This window comes from Procambarus clarkii, chromosome 78, assembly GCF_040958095.1.
Source record: "Procambarus clarkii isolate CNS0578487 chromosome 78, FALCON_Pclarkii_2.0, whole genome shotgun sequence".
In the NCBI taxonomy this organism is placed as follows: domain Eukaryota; kingdom Metazoa; phylum Arthropoda; class Malacostraca; order Decapoda; family Cambaridae; genus Procambarus; species Procambarus clarkii.
Window position 1 is genome coordinate 11,740,716 of NC_091227.1, and position 16,273 is coordinate 11,756,988.

Sequence of the window (16,273 nt, forward strand, 5' to 3'; positions counted from 1 at the left end):
GCATAGCTGCCTAAACGAACCAATGGTTGGACCACTTTGTAGACTTGGGGTTCTGTGATGGTCAGGAACAAAGTTATATTTAGTTTTGCCTGTGCAACAGATATTAATTTTAATTTATCTGCCACTTCTTGGGTGACAAATGTTTTTGAGACCCTTGGGCAAATAACCTGCGAGTGTTGACCTTAGCCCTTCTGTTTTTTATAGTATGTTAGTCAGTTGGCAAAGTTGCATTATTCTTAGACTTTGTTGATAGGACACTTATACAGTATCCTGTCGTACTTTGTAGTACTGGACAGTGGTAGCAGTCTCTTCCTTCACCTTGTTATTTGGGGATTTTAATTTTATATTCCTACGCAGTACAGAGTGGTGCTGTATCTTATTACACCTGTTGCAGGTGCACAGTTGGGTTGTACAGGTATTGGTGTTATGTGACCTGAGACACTTGGTGCATTTATGCAACTCCTTGAGTTGTTTTACATGCGTAGTACGATCAGGGTAATTAGTGCAGTGGTATATGGAATGTTCCTTATTACAGAACAAACATGTCATCCAGCCTACAGCACCTATAGGATTTGGTTGACACAGTAACTGTAGGTTTGGAGGGACCCACTGCATATGTGCCCACACTGCCACATTTCCACTTTCGAGTGGAGGTAGATGGTTTAGATCATATTGGAGTACTTAAAGTACCCTTTGAGTGCTTGTTATGGGTGGTTAACGAAGGTTTAGTGGTTTATTTACCACCTGTATTAGCTCGCTGTCAAACAACAACAGAGTGTAAACCTTCTGTAATCTCCTGAACTGTCAGGGGAAGATTTGTTATGTAAGGTACACATCTTATCCACTGTTTCACTGGGTAATTTGCATCTTGCAATAACTTTAGCTAACCACTCAGCACTATTTATATCAACCTTAAGGCTGAATGCTTTGAGTAATGACTTGAGCTGCAATCTGAAGGCTTGGAGTGAGTCAGTGGTTTTATTAGTTGGGGGTAAGTCCAACAATTTTTGAACTAAAAGTGTGACAGCTCGCTAATTGTTAGCATAATTATCCTTAAGGAACTGAACTGAGAAATCATAGCCATCACTATTCAGGTTAAAATTTGCTACCACCTTTTGAGCTTCACCCTTTAGTTGACCCTGTAGGTATGTGAATTTGGTGTTTTTAGGAATGATGAGCTTAGAATCCACAGCGTAAAAAAAATTGATTCCAGAAGTTGTCCCAACTTTCATCCTAGGATCCAGAGAATGTGGGTAAACTGAATGAAGGCAGTTTAACTTCTGGTTAAGTAGTGTTAGGGGAACTTGTTGTTGTTGCCTTACTCTGGGCAGTTTGATGAAAGGATTCAACCTGGCTTGAGTGTCAGCCTCATAATTTGCCAGATCAACCATAATATCGTCTAATTCACCACCACTTGCATTGGCATTGACAAGGTCAGTCAAATACTTTTCTATCTGGCCTTTGACTTGCTCAGACTTACTTGCTGCAACTTGTGGTTTGGTTTCCATTTCAATACGATCAACTGGAGTTTGTTGTGACAGATCATACTTATTTGTTAGAAATTGTTTGCCTGAAACGCTATGCATACTAGTGGCTTTAGGTTTTGTATGTACTACCTCTATCTTTAAATCTAACAATGTTTGTACTGTAACGCTGCAACTATGTATGTACTGTTCCTAAATAAATTATTATTATTATTATTATCATTATTATTATTATTATTATTATTAGTATTATTATTATTATTATTATTATTACTATTACTATTACTATTATTATTATTACTATTATTATTATTACTATTATTATTATTATTATTATTATTATTATTATTATTATTAGATTAAGGCGAGCAGTGGATGGTCTCGCCTCCTCCCCGTCCTCACACACCCCCATACACCAACACCTCCCATCCTCCTCACCTCCACACCAACACCGCTCCTCCCACCCTCCTCACCTCCACACCAACACCGCTCCTCCCACCCTCCTCACCATCTCCCATATGCCAATAAGAGTCCTCAGTAAAATATAAAGTGCAGTTAAATGTTCACTTATTTTATTTATGGTTTATATTTATACCCAATTGTTTTGTGTATGAAAAATGAGTAGTATTCTATATAAAATGTATTTTTAAGTAAATATTTTTGGGTGTGTGGAACGGATTAATTAAATTTACATTTTCTTATGGAAAAATTCAGTTTACGAATTTTTGGTTTCTGAACCGTCACTGGGAACGGATTAAATTCGAAAACCAAAGTATCACTGCGCCAAAATGATGTGCGCCAAAATTGTATATATACAATTTGCACTGTTAAAGGGTTAAGAGGAGTCTTCTTTGCTGCTTCTTTTGTAGACTGGAACTATGTTAGCCTTTCTCCATATGTCTGCCAGGATTCCTGTACTCAGAGATCCCTGAAAAATCAATTGAAGTGGAATGCTGAGCTCAGGTGTGCATTCTCTCAGAACCCAGAACTTTTTCCACTTCGTCTCTAGACACCTCTATGTACTCTTTGTTGTATTCTGGAATGCTTATTGAGATTCGTTCTTCTGAAAAATTTTATTTTACACAAACACACTTTGGAACTGTTCATCTAATGTTTTACACATTTCCTTTTCATTTTCCGTGAATCTTTTTCCCATTTTTTAACCTCTCGATATTATCCATTATCTGCAATTTGTTTTTAATGAATTTATAGAATAGGCCAGATTCTGTTTTACAATTGTCTGTTATTCCTTTCTCAACATTTTTTCTGACCCTCTTCTGAATGCTGTATAGTTGTTTCATGCTTTGTATCGCTGGTACAGTATATTTGTGGCTTCTTAAAAAAATATTGATTCCATTTTTGTGACTTTTGGTCTGTGCAATTTCTGTTGAACCAGTCCTGTTTCCTAGCCATGCATCTGTTTTGGTATAAATTTTTTTGTACCTCATTCAAATTTATTAATTATGGACCTGTAACATTGACACATGTAATAGTCAAATACAAATACACAAATACAAATATTTATTCAGGTAAAGTACATACATACAAGGCGAGATACAAAAGTTGATGGATTTATAGGTAGAGCTAGTACATACAATGCCTAAAGCCACTATTACGCAAAGCATTTCGGGCAGGAAAAGCACTAAAGACTAAAACTTAATACTAATTGAGATTAAAGTATAAATTGTGTTGGGAAAAAAAAATGAAACAAGGGGGGGAAAACATGGCAGAAAAAAACAAAAATACAATTTGGTCAACAAACAGCATTGTTTAAAATAGTAGACATGGGATGACATTTTGGGGGTGAGGTAGGTTACATGGAGTTAATTAGGTAGTACTTAGTTTTTATCTTAAACTGGTTGAGAGAGGTACAGTCTTTTAACATAATTGGGAAGGTCATTCCACATTCTGGGTCCCTTAATGATTTGTAAAGCATTTCTAGTTTGACTAAGTCGTACTCTTGGAATATCAAATAGGTATTTGTTTCTGGTGTGGTGCTCATGGGATCTGTTACAACCTTCTAGGAAGCTTTTAAGGTCAGGATTGACATTACAGTTCAGCGCTTTATATATATAAAATACACATGAAGATGTGCAGGGACTTAATATCTAACATATTCAGAGATTTGAGTAAAGGGTACCGAGTGAAGTCTGGGGCCAGAGTTATTGTCATAATAAAAAATAAAAATAATAAAAAATAATAAAGTCAATAAAAAGTAATAAAAAGTCAAAATATTGAACAATAATTAGAACTAAATGGGTAGAAAACCTGGAGAAAAATTAAGTAATAATAGACAAGTGGACAGTATGGTTTTCGATCTAGAAGATCCCGTGTAGCAAATTTACTTTGTTTCTATGCTACAGCCTCAGAGATTTTGCAGGAGAGAGGTGGTTGGGTTGACTGCTTTTATCAGGACCAAAAAAAGTCTTTCTACAGAGTTCCACATAAAAGGTTGTTTGGGAAACTGTAACATACTGGAGAAGTGACAGGGAGGCTTCTAATATGGATGAAAAATTTTCTGACAGAAAAATGAGGGCAATAATCACAGGCAATGTGACAGACTGGAGAAATGTCACAAGTGGAGTACCACAGGGTTCAGTTCTTGCACCAGTAATGTTCATTGTTTACGTAAACGACCTACCAGAAGGAATACAGAATTATATGAACGTGTTTGCTGATGATGATAAGATACTAGGGAAGATAAGTGATAATTGTGGACATGGAGGGAAACAAGCAATTACCATGCCTTTCAAGAAGACCGATACAAAATAAGTGTATAGAGCACCACTTGGCAAATGGAATTTATTGTGAATAAATGCCAAGTTATGAAATGCGGAATAGGAGCAAATAGACCACACACAACCTACAAATTACCTGAAAAGTCTTTATAAATTTTGATAAGGAAAGAGAGAGGTCTAATTGTGGTTCTAGATAGAAAACTATAAGCTGAGGACCACATAAAGAACATTGTGTGAGTAGCCTATGCAATGCTTTCCAATTTCAGAATTGCTTTTAAATACATGGAAAGTGCAATACAAAAGAAATTGTTCGTCATTTGTGATATCAAAGTTGGAATATGCAGTGGTTGTATGGTATCCATATCTTAAGAAGAACTTCAACAAACTAGAAAAGGTGCAAAGACATGCCAGTAAATGGCTCCCTGAACTGAAAGATAAGAGCTACAGGAGAGGCTAGAGGCATTAAATATGCCAAAACTAGAAAATAGAAGAAAAAGATTGCAATATGATCACTACCTACAAAATGGTAATGGAAATCGACAAAATTGATACGGAAGAATTCAGAAGACCTGAAACTTCTTGTAACGTACGTTTATGTTACGTTGTTGGGTTGATTAGATACAGTGTTTAGTGAGTTTCATATTTATTTAGTAGTCCTGGATACAGCAGTGTCGTAGACGTTGAGACGAAGCCTGGAGCAGAGCAGAGAGCTGAGTGAGGCCGGAGTCGTGGAGCTCTATGCGGGAGAGCGTGGCGGCTCGATTGGGAATTGCGAGTGTCTGAACTCGGGGAGCGAGAGCGTTGTAGCTGGATGCGGTCGTAGTCTGCTGTCTGCTCTGTGTCGAAGTTGTAGCGTCTTGGGTCGATTAGAACTGCCCACGCCGAGTACTACATTCTTGACTGGAGATTGTACTGGTTTGCTATTCTCAAATCGCTTGCTTAAATACTGTTACTACACCTCACAGTAAGATAGGAGGGTGGAAAAACCGTTTCCTGTAAATAGGGATAGGATTATAGTTTGTGTAATTAGTTATGCCATTAACATAATGAGATAATGGAGCGAGTATAAGGATTACTCGCTACAATCTAGAACAAGATGTCAGATTTAAACTAACAAAGCTGCTGAAGAAATATAAGAAAATTCGCTTTCGCAAACAAAGTGGTTGATGGTTATATGACAAAGAGTGCTCGGAAGACAAGACACCATGAGTGTAGCTCTCATCCTGTACTTAGATAATTACACTTTGGTAATTATTTGTTGGCAGCATTTCTGGCTGTATGTGTATATGCTTTGTTTGCCCCGGTGGGCCTCAGGCTTGTTGATTGCTCTATTGTCTGCTTGGCTTTGCCCTGGGGCTGCATTACCTGGGTTGTGAACACAAACTGCTTGACTGACCATTTGGCAGAGCTCGAGCTCGGTTCGTTTATCTTTGGTTTTTCAGGCATTTGTGACACTCTTGCTGGCCTGACTGTGGCAGCAATGTTCTTCTGGCCTGCAACTCTGGCCCACAGGTTATTTCTCATGATTCACCAGGTTTCTCCCACTGATCTGGGGATTTTGCCTATGATTCTTCAGCCTGTACTTAGAAAATATTGCATCTTTTGGGAGGTCTGTATTTTTGTTCCGTTTTCAGTTAGGGCCTCAGGATTCTGCTCCTCATTTTATGTTGCGATTTTCAGTTTGTAATTTCAGGTTCTCGGGTCCTTTTCCATGCATTTTACAGCAAAGCTTTTGTTGAGGCTTGTTTTGGGTGGTCCACTTGGTTGTTGGCTTTTAGATCTGTCTGAAGTGTCTCTTAGCCGTACTGTTCTTGTTGCATTTCAAAATTTAGTGTTGCTGGTGCACAAGTGCCCAAGATCCTAGTATTCTGCCCCCTCTCATGGGTAAGCTCCGACCTCATTTTTTGTTTCCTGATTTTTAAGAAATGCTGGCGTCCTCTGCTGAGGCGCCATTATGTATGCACCTCGCGAAACTGAGGGAGCTTTTCAAGAAATAAAGCACTGAATGTAATGAAATGCATTTTTCTAGTTGTCACTAATGGCTCCCCATCTCATACCTGTTTCCTTCTTTGGTAAGAAGTGGTGGGGTTTGGCTCATGCATTCCCTGTGGTGTAGTAGGAAAACACTCGCCCGGCACTTCGCGAGCTCTTTGGCCTGGGTTCGTATCCTGGCCGGGGAGGATTGATAGAGTGCCAATCTTTAACTGTAGCCTCTGTTCACCCAGCAGTGAATGGGTGCCTGGTTGTTAAATGGTTTGGCGTGTCGTATTTCGGGAAAAAAATTTGTATTGAGGCCCTGCCAAAACGCTATGCGTCCTAGTGGCTTTATAATATATATATATATATATATTATATATATATATATATTATATATATATATATATATATATATATATATATATATATATATATATATATATATATATATAATCTTTGGACAACACCCACCAGTGGGACTCGAACCCAGAAAGCACAACTACCTTCCAGTAGCTGGCATAACTAGTATGCTTTAACCCACTACGCCATCAGACCTTACAAAAGAAGTAGATAGTTCGAGATATATATATCTCAAACATCTCCACCTCCCGAAGGCACCAGATGAGTGAGGGGTCAGTCTGCATTTTTCGTCAAGCCACTGTCAATGTGAGAGAACTCGTGTCCAGCTTATAAGCCTATACTTGCATAAACCACAAGTGAAGATAAATAATCTTTGGACAACACCCACCAGTGGGACTCGAACAGTGGCTTGACGAAAAATGCAGACTGACCCCTCACTCATCTGGTGCCTTCGGGAGGTGGAGATGTTTGAGATATATATATATATATATGTCTCGAACTATCTACTTCTTTTGTAAGGTCTGATGGCGTAGTGGGTTAAAGCATACTAGTTATGCCAGCTACTGGAAGGTTGTTGTGCTTTCTGGGTTCGAGTCCCACTGGTGGGTGTTGTCCAAAGATTATTTATCTTCACTTGTGGTTTATGCAAGTATAGGCATATATATATATATATATATATATATATATATATATATATATATATATATATATATATATATATATAATATAATATAATATAATAATATATAATAATAAATATAATAATCTCAGGTAGTTCATGAGTGAGGGGTGGACGGACTGTCTGGAGCCTCTGAGTTCTGGACTCACATCTGATGGCAGTCATGCACATCAGTGTTTACTCTGTACTCACCTAGTTGTGTTTGCAGGGGTGGTCCTCTGGCTCTTTGATCCCGCCTCTCAACCGGTGTACAGATTCCTGGTCGAGCCTATTGGGCTCTATCATATCAACATTTGAAACTGTGTATGGAGTCAGCCTCCACGACAACACTACTTAATGCATTCCATTTGTTAACTACCCTGACACTGAAAAAATCTTTGTCTCTGTGGCTCATCTGGGTACTAAGTTTCCACCTGTGTCCACTTGTTCGTGTCCCACCCGTGCTAAAGAGTTTGTCTATGTCCACCCTGTCAATTCCCCTGAGAATTTTGTAGGTGGTTATCATGTCACCCCTTACTTTTCTGTTTTCCAGGGATGTGAGGTTCAGCTCCCTTAGCCTTTCCTCGTAGCTCATACCTCAGTTCCGGGACCAGTCTAGTGGCATACCTCTGATTCTTCTCTAACTTCGTCTTGTGTTTAACTAGGTATGGACTCCAGGCTGGAGCTGCATACTGCAGGATTGGGCTTACATAAGTGGTATACAGGGTTCTGAAAGATTCCTTACACAAGTTTCTAAAGGCAGTTCTTATGTTGGCTGTGACAACAACTGTTTGCATAGTTACCTCTGGGAACCTAATTTTCTCAAGAGTTGCTTTTTATATGATTAATTTTCTCAGTTTTGAGCTGATCTCTAATTCCAAGCATCCTTCGCTTCATAGAGCCAGATTCAGGTCCTAGCTGCAGGTAGGCACGAGTGGGTCTCCAGAGGCCTGATACATCCTAATGATAAGCTTTACCAGGGCTTATCTCAGGGAGCTTCTAAAAGCTTACAAGATGAGGGCATTTCATTACATTTTATTTTTTATTTTTTTATATTCTTAAGTTTTAATTAAATTAGATATTGAAGAATTGTGGATACAGTAGTGTATTGTTTCCTTGCACTGAAATGGGTAGCCTAGTCTCATAACTTAACAAACTATCTCCATCATGCAGTAAGAATATGTTATGAAGACATTATTACCTACACGCTATAAATATTTGAAGTGTAAAAAAGTTTTTACATTATTAAACCTAAGACTAATTTGGAGCATTTGGAGCCAAAATAAATTTGATGCACTTATTATACTTATAAAACATAATTAAAAATTTCATATGGGCAGTGTAGAGCACCAGGAGTCGGACAGTGGTCTTCACAGTATACCTTTAAAGTTCAACTATAGTGTGCGACATCAGATCATGAAGGGCACAAGTGGAGCCTTCAACACCTTCAAAGCAAATGTCAAGGTAAACATATTTATATATTTATATTATCATAAAATCATTTTGGTATCATGACAAAATTTTAAAATATCTGAAAAATTTCAGTAAAGAATATAAAGTACAGTACATACAAAAAACATATATATTGCACAGTAAATCAGAAATTGACTATACTAATATTATATATCCGTAAGAGATATTTGCTGCATATTAGTATGAGACTTATTATAAAGAGTATTAACAAATTATTCACCCCATTATGTCTTAATTATTACAGTAGCTATCTTAATTTGGTTTGCGTAATTGTAACACAATTCAAGACATTTCTGTTTTAATTAAGTCGACAACCACAGTTCAAGCATTACATTGGTAAACCAGAGAATAATGAAATTATTAAGACTTGTAATGGGTGGATACTGCTAGATACTCTGTATACCAGTAAGAAATGTACAGCATGCAAGCTCAGGTTTAAATATATTTTACTGTAGTAGTAAGAGTTTTAATGTAATACATAAAAAAATTTAATAAATGTTTATTTTTAGGTAAGGTACATACATACAAGAGATTTTACAAAGATTGATGGATTTATAGATAGAGCTAGTACATACAATGCCTAAAGCCACTATTACGCAAAGCGTTTCGGGCATGAAAAACTTAAATGACTAAAGCTTAATACTAATTGAGTATAAAGAATAAAATGTGTTGAGAATTAAGAAATAAACAAATAAAACAGAGCACAAATAAAAATAGAGATAAAAAGGGGGGAACATGGCTGAAAAAGCAGCACAAATGCAATTAGGTCGACAAACTGCGTTGTTTAAAAAAAAAAAAAATTATTTAAAGGGACCCAGTCTATGGAACTCACTCACTAATGAATTGAAAAGCTGTCCAACTCTTGCGTCATTCAAAAACAAAACTAAAAAGTACGTAATTTCATCTTAGTTTTTTACCTTTTGCTTTAAAATGCAGTATATGATGTATATGAGTATATGATTACTGTATCAACAAAAGATTTATTGTATACCAGTATCGGAATAACTAATGAAAATAAAATATTGATATACCGAGTGTTAAACGGCATTAAAGTAAAGTAAACTTTTATTTTCTACTTTTCTGCATTTTGCTACACATTAAGGTATAATTTATTGTGCGATATGGAAGGGATCATGCATTGTGAGGCAAGATAACATACAGCACTGATGCCACTGTTGTGTTTTCTAGCCATCCATGCAGGATGGAGCCAATAATATTGCTAGCCTGTGATGAAGAATGATACAATGATTCTGTACCACTGACAGCAATCCACTTAGTATGTGTCCAATCATTCTCATATTAAGTGTTCAATTAGTATTGGGGGGCTTCGAATCACCACAGATGAAATCTTGCAGATCTTCAAAAAATCATTAAATGTCCGCCTTAACTAACAAAAACTTCCACGTCGATCATGAATAAGAAGAAAAATCTAAAGAATGAACTTTGACTCTTCATCCTTCCTGGAGGACCGTATAATATATCTGAAACAAGCTGCACAGAGAATGCTGTATCACTAAATCACTGGCACCTTCTTGTGTAACGGGGGGTGGGGGAAATAGCTCTATCTTGTCCATTATTCCACCCCCCAGTTAACTAACGAAGCCGGGGGAGACAGCTCTCTAGTCCGTTATCCCGTCCTCAGTTAGCTAACTATTCTAGAGCACCTCCAGAGTTCCTAAGGCAGCCTCTCTCGTTCAACACCTTGTAAACCTAGGTATTTGACTACCTAGGTGCTAAGACTACAAGGCGCCGTAACTGGATCAGCTACCCGAAACTCTAGAGAGAACTCTAGAATACAAAATCATTGCCACAAACGTATAAGAGAAAACGAAAGGAAATAAATGAATAGTGAAGTAATTAGTGAGGGTTTGGGGTGAGAGGGAGAGAGGTGGGAGGAGCGAGGAGGTTCATTAGTTGAAAGTGAGAGTTTAGAGAAGGGTGGAGGGGGAGGTGTAGATAGGTAGAAGTAGAAGAGTAGATAGTAGAAGAAGAAATGCTGCCACCATCCATTCTAGATCATCACATACAAGACAAGGAATGGAACTTGTCTGTATCACAAAATTCTCAAAGGATGTTATCATGAGTTCATTATTAGTATGATCCCTCTGTACCATGTATCAACTCCAAACAAGTACTCATTAATATCTTGAATCTAGTAACCACCGAGGCTTTCTCACCTCAACTCAAAGCTCTAGGGAACAAAGACGATTTAAATAATAAGTTCATGTATTTCACATACTAAGTATCATAATATAAGCAATCCAATTAAAATGTTAGAGAGTCATCATCCAAGAATTCGAGAACCCTACAACTTGACTGCCCCTGATCATCACACAACATATGTAAACACGACCAAGTCACCTTAATGTTCACTCACCGAGGACTGAGTCTAAGTCGAATAGAGAGGGGGGGGGGGGGTCTGTAGCTTGACAGAGACTGTCTCGCCCCTGCCGGCCGACAGCCTCCCTGCTAGGGACGTCTTCTCTGCTCTGCTGGCTCGTCTGCTCTGTTGTCTTAAATCCTTTTCTGCTCGATAGCTCTCCGAGTTTATATTGGGGAACCTAGTAGCTAACTCCGCCCACAAGTAGATAGCCTCCGGCACTCTACCAAGCCACTCCTTAAACGTCGGCATGTTTGAAGGCTACCAGACTACAATTATAAGCTTAGCGGAAGCAAGGTGAAATTCTCATGATCTGACCTCAGGTCACTTGAGGTCATTAACGCTTTGAGGTGTGAGATCTCAGGCAGACAACTGGCGCCTCTCAGATCCTTGTCTGTGACTCATGTACTCTATGTATGTATTAAACTAAACCAAACACTTTTACAGTGTTACACTTGGAATACACAAAAATTTCTGCATCACTCTTATAGAACTTACAGCCATGGTCATGCAGCCTACACATGCTGATAGACACATGCATCCATTGTAACAACCATCTTATAGAGCCTCAACATTATTGAAAACACAACCATGTGAACCATCAGTGGGGCACTGGCATTCATATCCTATATCATTTATTTATTTTATTATATATATATATATATATATATATATATATATATATATATATATATATATATATATATATATATATATATATATATATATATATATATATATATAAAATATATATATATATATATATATATATATATATATATATGCAAACAAGCCTGAATGGTCCCCAGGACTATATACAACTGAAAACTCACACCCCAGAAGTGACTCGAACCCATACTCCCACAACTGGTATGTACAGGGACGCCTTAATCCGCTTGACCATCACGACCGGACATAAGGAAGTGATAGCCGAGGCTATATGAACCACTTCCCCGCCGGCACTCGGATGGTAATCTTGGGCATAGCATTTTATCAAATCACCTCATTCTTTGGGGCACACGTGAGGAACACAAATGCAAACAAGCCTGAATGGTCCCCAGGACTATATACAACTGAAAACTCACACCCCAGAAGTGACTCGAACCCATACTCCCACAACTGGTATGTACAGGGACGCCTTAATCCGCTTGACCATCACGACCGGACATAAGGAAGTGATAGCCGAGGCTATATGAACCACTTCCCCGCCGGCACTCGGATGGTAATCTTGGGCATAGCATTTTATCAAATCACCTCATTCTTTGGGGCACACGTGAGGAACACAAATGCAAACAAGCCTGAATGGTCCCCAGGACTATATACAACTGAAAACTCACACCCCAGAAGTGACTCGAACCCATACTCCCACAACTGGTATGTACAGGGACGCCTTAATCCGCTTGACCATCACGACCGGACATAAGGAAGTGATAGCCGAGGCTATATGAACCACTTCCCCGCCGGCACTCGGATGGTAATCTTGGGCATAGCATTTTATCAAATCACCTCATTCTTTGGGGCACACGTGAGGAACACAAATGCAAACATGCAAATTGTATATAGTCCTGGGGACCATTCAGGCTTGTTTGCATTTGTGTTCCTCACGTGTGCCCCAAAGAATGAGGTGATTTGATAAAATGCTATGCCCAAGATTACCATCCGAGTGCCGGCGGGGAAGTGGTTCATATAGCCTCGGCTATCACTTCCTTATGTCCGGTCGTGATGGTCAAGCGGATTAAGGCGTCCCTGTACATACCAGTTGTGGGAGTATGGGTTCGAGTCACTTCTGGGGTGTGAGTTTTCAGTTGTATATAGTCCTGGGGACCATTCAGGCTTGTTTGCATTTGTGTTCCTCACGTGTGCCCCAAAGAATGAGGTGATTTGATAAAATGCTATGCCCAAGATTACCATCCGAGTGCCGGCGGGGAAGTGGTTCATATAGCCTCGGCTATCACTTCCTTATGTCCGGTCGTGATGGTCAAGCGGATTAAGGCGTCCCTGTACATACCAGTTGTGGGAGTATGGGTTCGAGTCACTTCTGGGGTGTGAGTTTTCAGTTGTATATAGTCCTGGGGACCATTCAGGCTTGTTTGCATTTGTGTTCCTCACGTGTGCCCCAAAGAATGAGGTGATTTGATAAAATGCTATGCCCAAGATTACCATCCGAGTGCCGGCGGGGAAGTGGTTCATATAGCCTCGGCTATCACTTCCTTATGTCCGGTCGTGATGGTCAAGCGGATTAAGGCGTCCCTGTACATACCAGTTGTGGGAGTATGGGTTCGAGTCACTTCTGGGGTGTGAGTTTTCAGTTGTATATAGTCCTGGGGACCATTCAGGCTTGTTTGCATTTGTGTTCCTCACGTGTGCCCCAAAGAATGAGGTGATTTGATAAAATGCTATGCCCAAGATTACCATCCGAGTGCCGGCGGGGAAGTGGTTCATATAGCCTCGGCTATCACTTCCTTATGTCCGGTCGTGATGGTCAAGCGGATTAAGGCGTCCCTGTACATACCAGTTGTGGGAGTATGGGTTCGAGTCACTTCTGGGGTGTGAGTTTTCAGTTGTATATAGTCCTGGGGACCATTCAGGCTTGTTTGCATTTGTGTTCCTCACGTGTGCCCCAAAGAATGAGGTGATTTGATAAAATGCTATGCCCAAGATTACCATCCGAGTGCCGGCGGGGAAGTGGTTCATATAGCCTCGGCTATCACTTCCTTATGTCCGGTCGTGATGGTCAAGCGGATTAAGGCGTCCCTGTACATACCAGTTGTGGGAGTATGGGTTCGAGTCACTTCTGGGGTGTGAGTTTTCAGTTGTATATAGTCCTGGGGACCATTCAGGCTTGTTTGCATTTGTGTTCCTCACGTGTGCCCCAAAGAATGAGGTGATTTGATAAAATGCTATGCCCAAGATTACCATCCGAGTGCCGGCGGGGAAGTGGTTCATATAGCCTCGGCTATCACTTCCTTATGTCCGGTCGTGATGGTCAAGCGGATTAAGGCGTCCCTGTACATACCAGTTGTGGGAGTATGGGTTCGAGTCACTTCTGGGGTGTGAGTTTTCAGTTGTATATAGTCCTGGGGACCATTCAGGCTTGTTTGCATTTGTGTTCCTCACGTGTGCCCCAAAGAATGAGGTGATTTGATAAAATGCTATGCCCAAGATTACCATCCGAGTGCCGGCGGGGAAGTGGTTCATATAGCCTCGGCTATCACTTCCTTATGTCCGGTCGTGATGGTCAAGCGGATTAAGGCGTCCCTGTACATACCAGTTGTGGGAGTATGGGTTCGAGTCACTTCTGGGGTGTGAGTTTTCAGTTGTATATAGTCCTGGGGACCATTCAGGCTTGTTTGCATTTGTGTTCCTCACGTGTGCCCCAAAGAATGAGGTGATTTGATAAAATGCTATGCCCAAGATTACCATCCGAGTGCCGGCGGGGAAGTGGTTCATATAGCCTCGGCTATCACTTCCTTATGTCCGGTCGTGATGGTCAAGCGGATTAAGGCGTCCCTGTACATACCAGTTGTGGGAGTATGGGTTTGAGTCACTTCTGGGGTGTGAGTTTTCAGTTATATATATATATATATATATATATATATATATATATATATATATATATATATATATATATATATATATACACAAGACGGTACATTGGGATTGTGAGGATATATAGCATAGTAATTACGGTCTTGTAAAGCCACTAGTACACGCAGCGTTTCGGGCAGGTCCTTAATCTAAGAAAATTTTAAGTAGGTAATACTTGCAAAATTTATAAAAATTATAAAAGTTACATAGCAAGAAAAAAATAAAAAATGAGAGAAAATTGTAGGTATATTAAAGCACATAGGTAACTCAGATCGATTGCAATGACAGATTGAATGGTAGCTTAAAAAAAAATTAGTAGGCACAATACAGCATATGGCTAGCACATAAAAGAAGACAGCAATTAACACAATGATAAAGTTGTTTGGATTAAGTAACATTGAAAAGTATACCCTTCAGTGTTTCTGTAGGAAGCCCCGTCGGCTTCCTGAAGCTATGCCATTGATATAGTGCTCTCCTATTTGAGGTCATCAGTCAGAGTTCTTGTTGCCTACCGGGTACCAGCGACAGAACCTGGGGCCTCATCAGAAGCGCAGGGAACAATGGGCTATGAACACATTAAATGTAAAGTATATCATACTTGCCACCGACCAGGGAAGGTACCCAGAAAGGTAGGTGAAACAAAACAGACAACAGTCTGGTTAGAATTGCAACTGACGTCTTCAAAGGAGCAAACGAACTTTTCCCCCAAAAAAGAATACAAACAAGCAACTATCCAATTAGCCCCCCCCCCCAACCAGGGGAGCGTGAGGGAGCCCAGGTCAGCTAGGCTCCTCACCACGTAGTTAGCTTTTTGACACTATTCCTCTTCATATAGTCTAAGGTAGCTGGACAAATGCAGATGTACCTAATGTATTAATAAAAAAAAAAGGCTCCTCACCTTTCAGTTCTTGACTGATGGTGCTCGAGGTCGGATCGGCGTCACTTCAGGCCTTAAATAAATATAAATAAATTTTTAGTTAGGTAAGGTACATACATACAAGAGATTTATCAAAGAGTGATGGATTTATAGATAGGGCTAGTACATACAATGCCTAAAGCCACTATTACGCAAAGCGTTTCGGGCATGAAAAACTTAAATGACTAAAGCTTAATACTAATTGAGCATAAAGAATAAAATGAGTTGAGAACAAATAAAAAAAGAGATAAAAAGGGGGGAACATGGCTGAAAAGCAGCACAAATACAATTCGGTCGACAAACAGCGTCATTTAAATAAAACAGACATGGGTTGACAACAGAGGGGTAAGGTAGGTTACAGGAAATTTATTAGGTATAGCTTCGTTTTTATTTTAAACTGGTTGAGAGAGGTACAGTCTTTAACATGGTTGGGAAGGTCATTCCACATTCTGGGTCCCTTGATTTGTAGAGCATTTCTAGTTTGATTAAGTCGTACTCTTGGAATATCAAAACTGTATTTCTGCGGTTGGAAGAAAACGCTCACAGAGTGGGGGACTTATTTTATTTTAGAATAATAATAATAATTAATTATTTAAATACAAATAGTTAAGTAATAATAATAGTCATCATTAATTATTAAATAATTGATAATCCTTAAATGAAGAAGCATAATAGCTCATTATAACGAATAAATAGATG

At 39.3% G+C, this 16,273-nt stretch overlaps 1 protein-coding gene across 1 annotated transcript in view; it reads left to right on the forward strand.

Moving 5' to 3' along the window:
- Positions 1–16,273, forward strand: part of LOC138357377 (uncharacterized) — a 92,794-nt gene that overhangs the window by 15,869 nt on the left and 60,652 nt on the right. Inside the window, exon 4 of the mRNA XM_069314072.1 lies at positions 8,558–8,681. Coding sequence (XP_069170173.1) covers positions 8,558–8,681 — 124 coding nt within the window. The remainder of the gene's footprint in view (positions 1–8,557; positions 8,682–16,273) is intronic.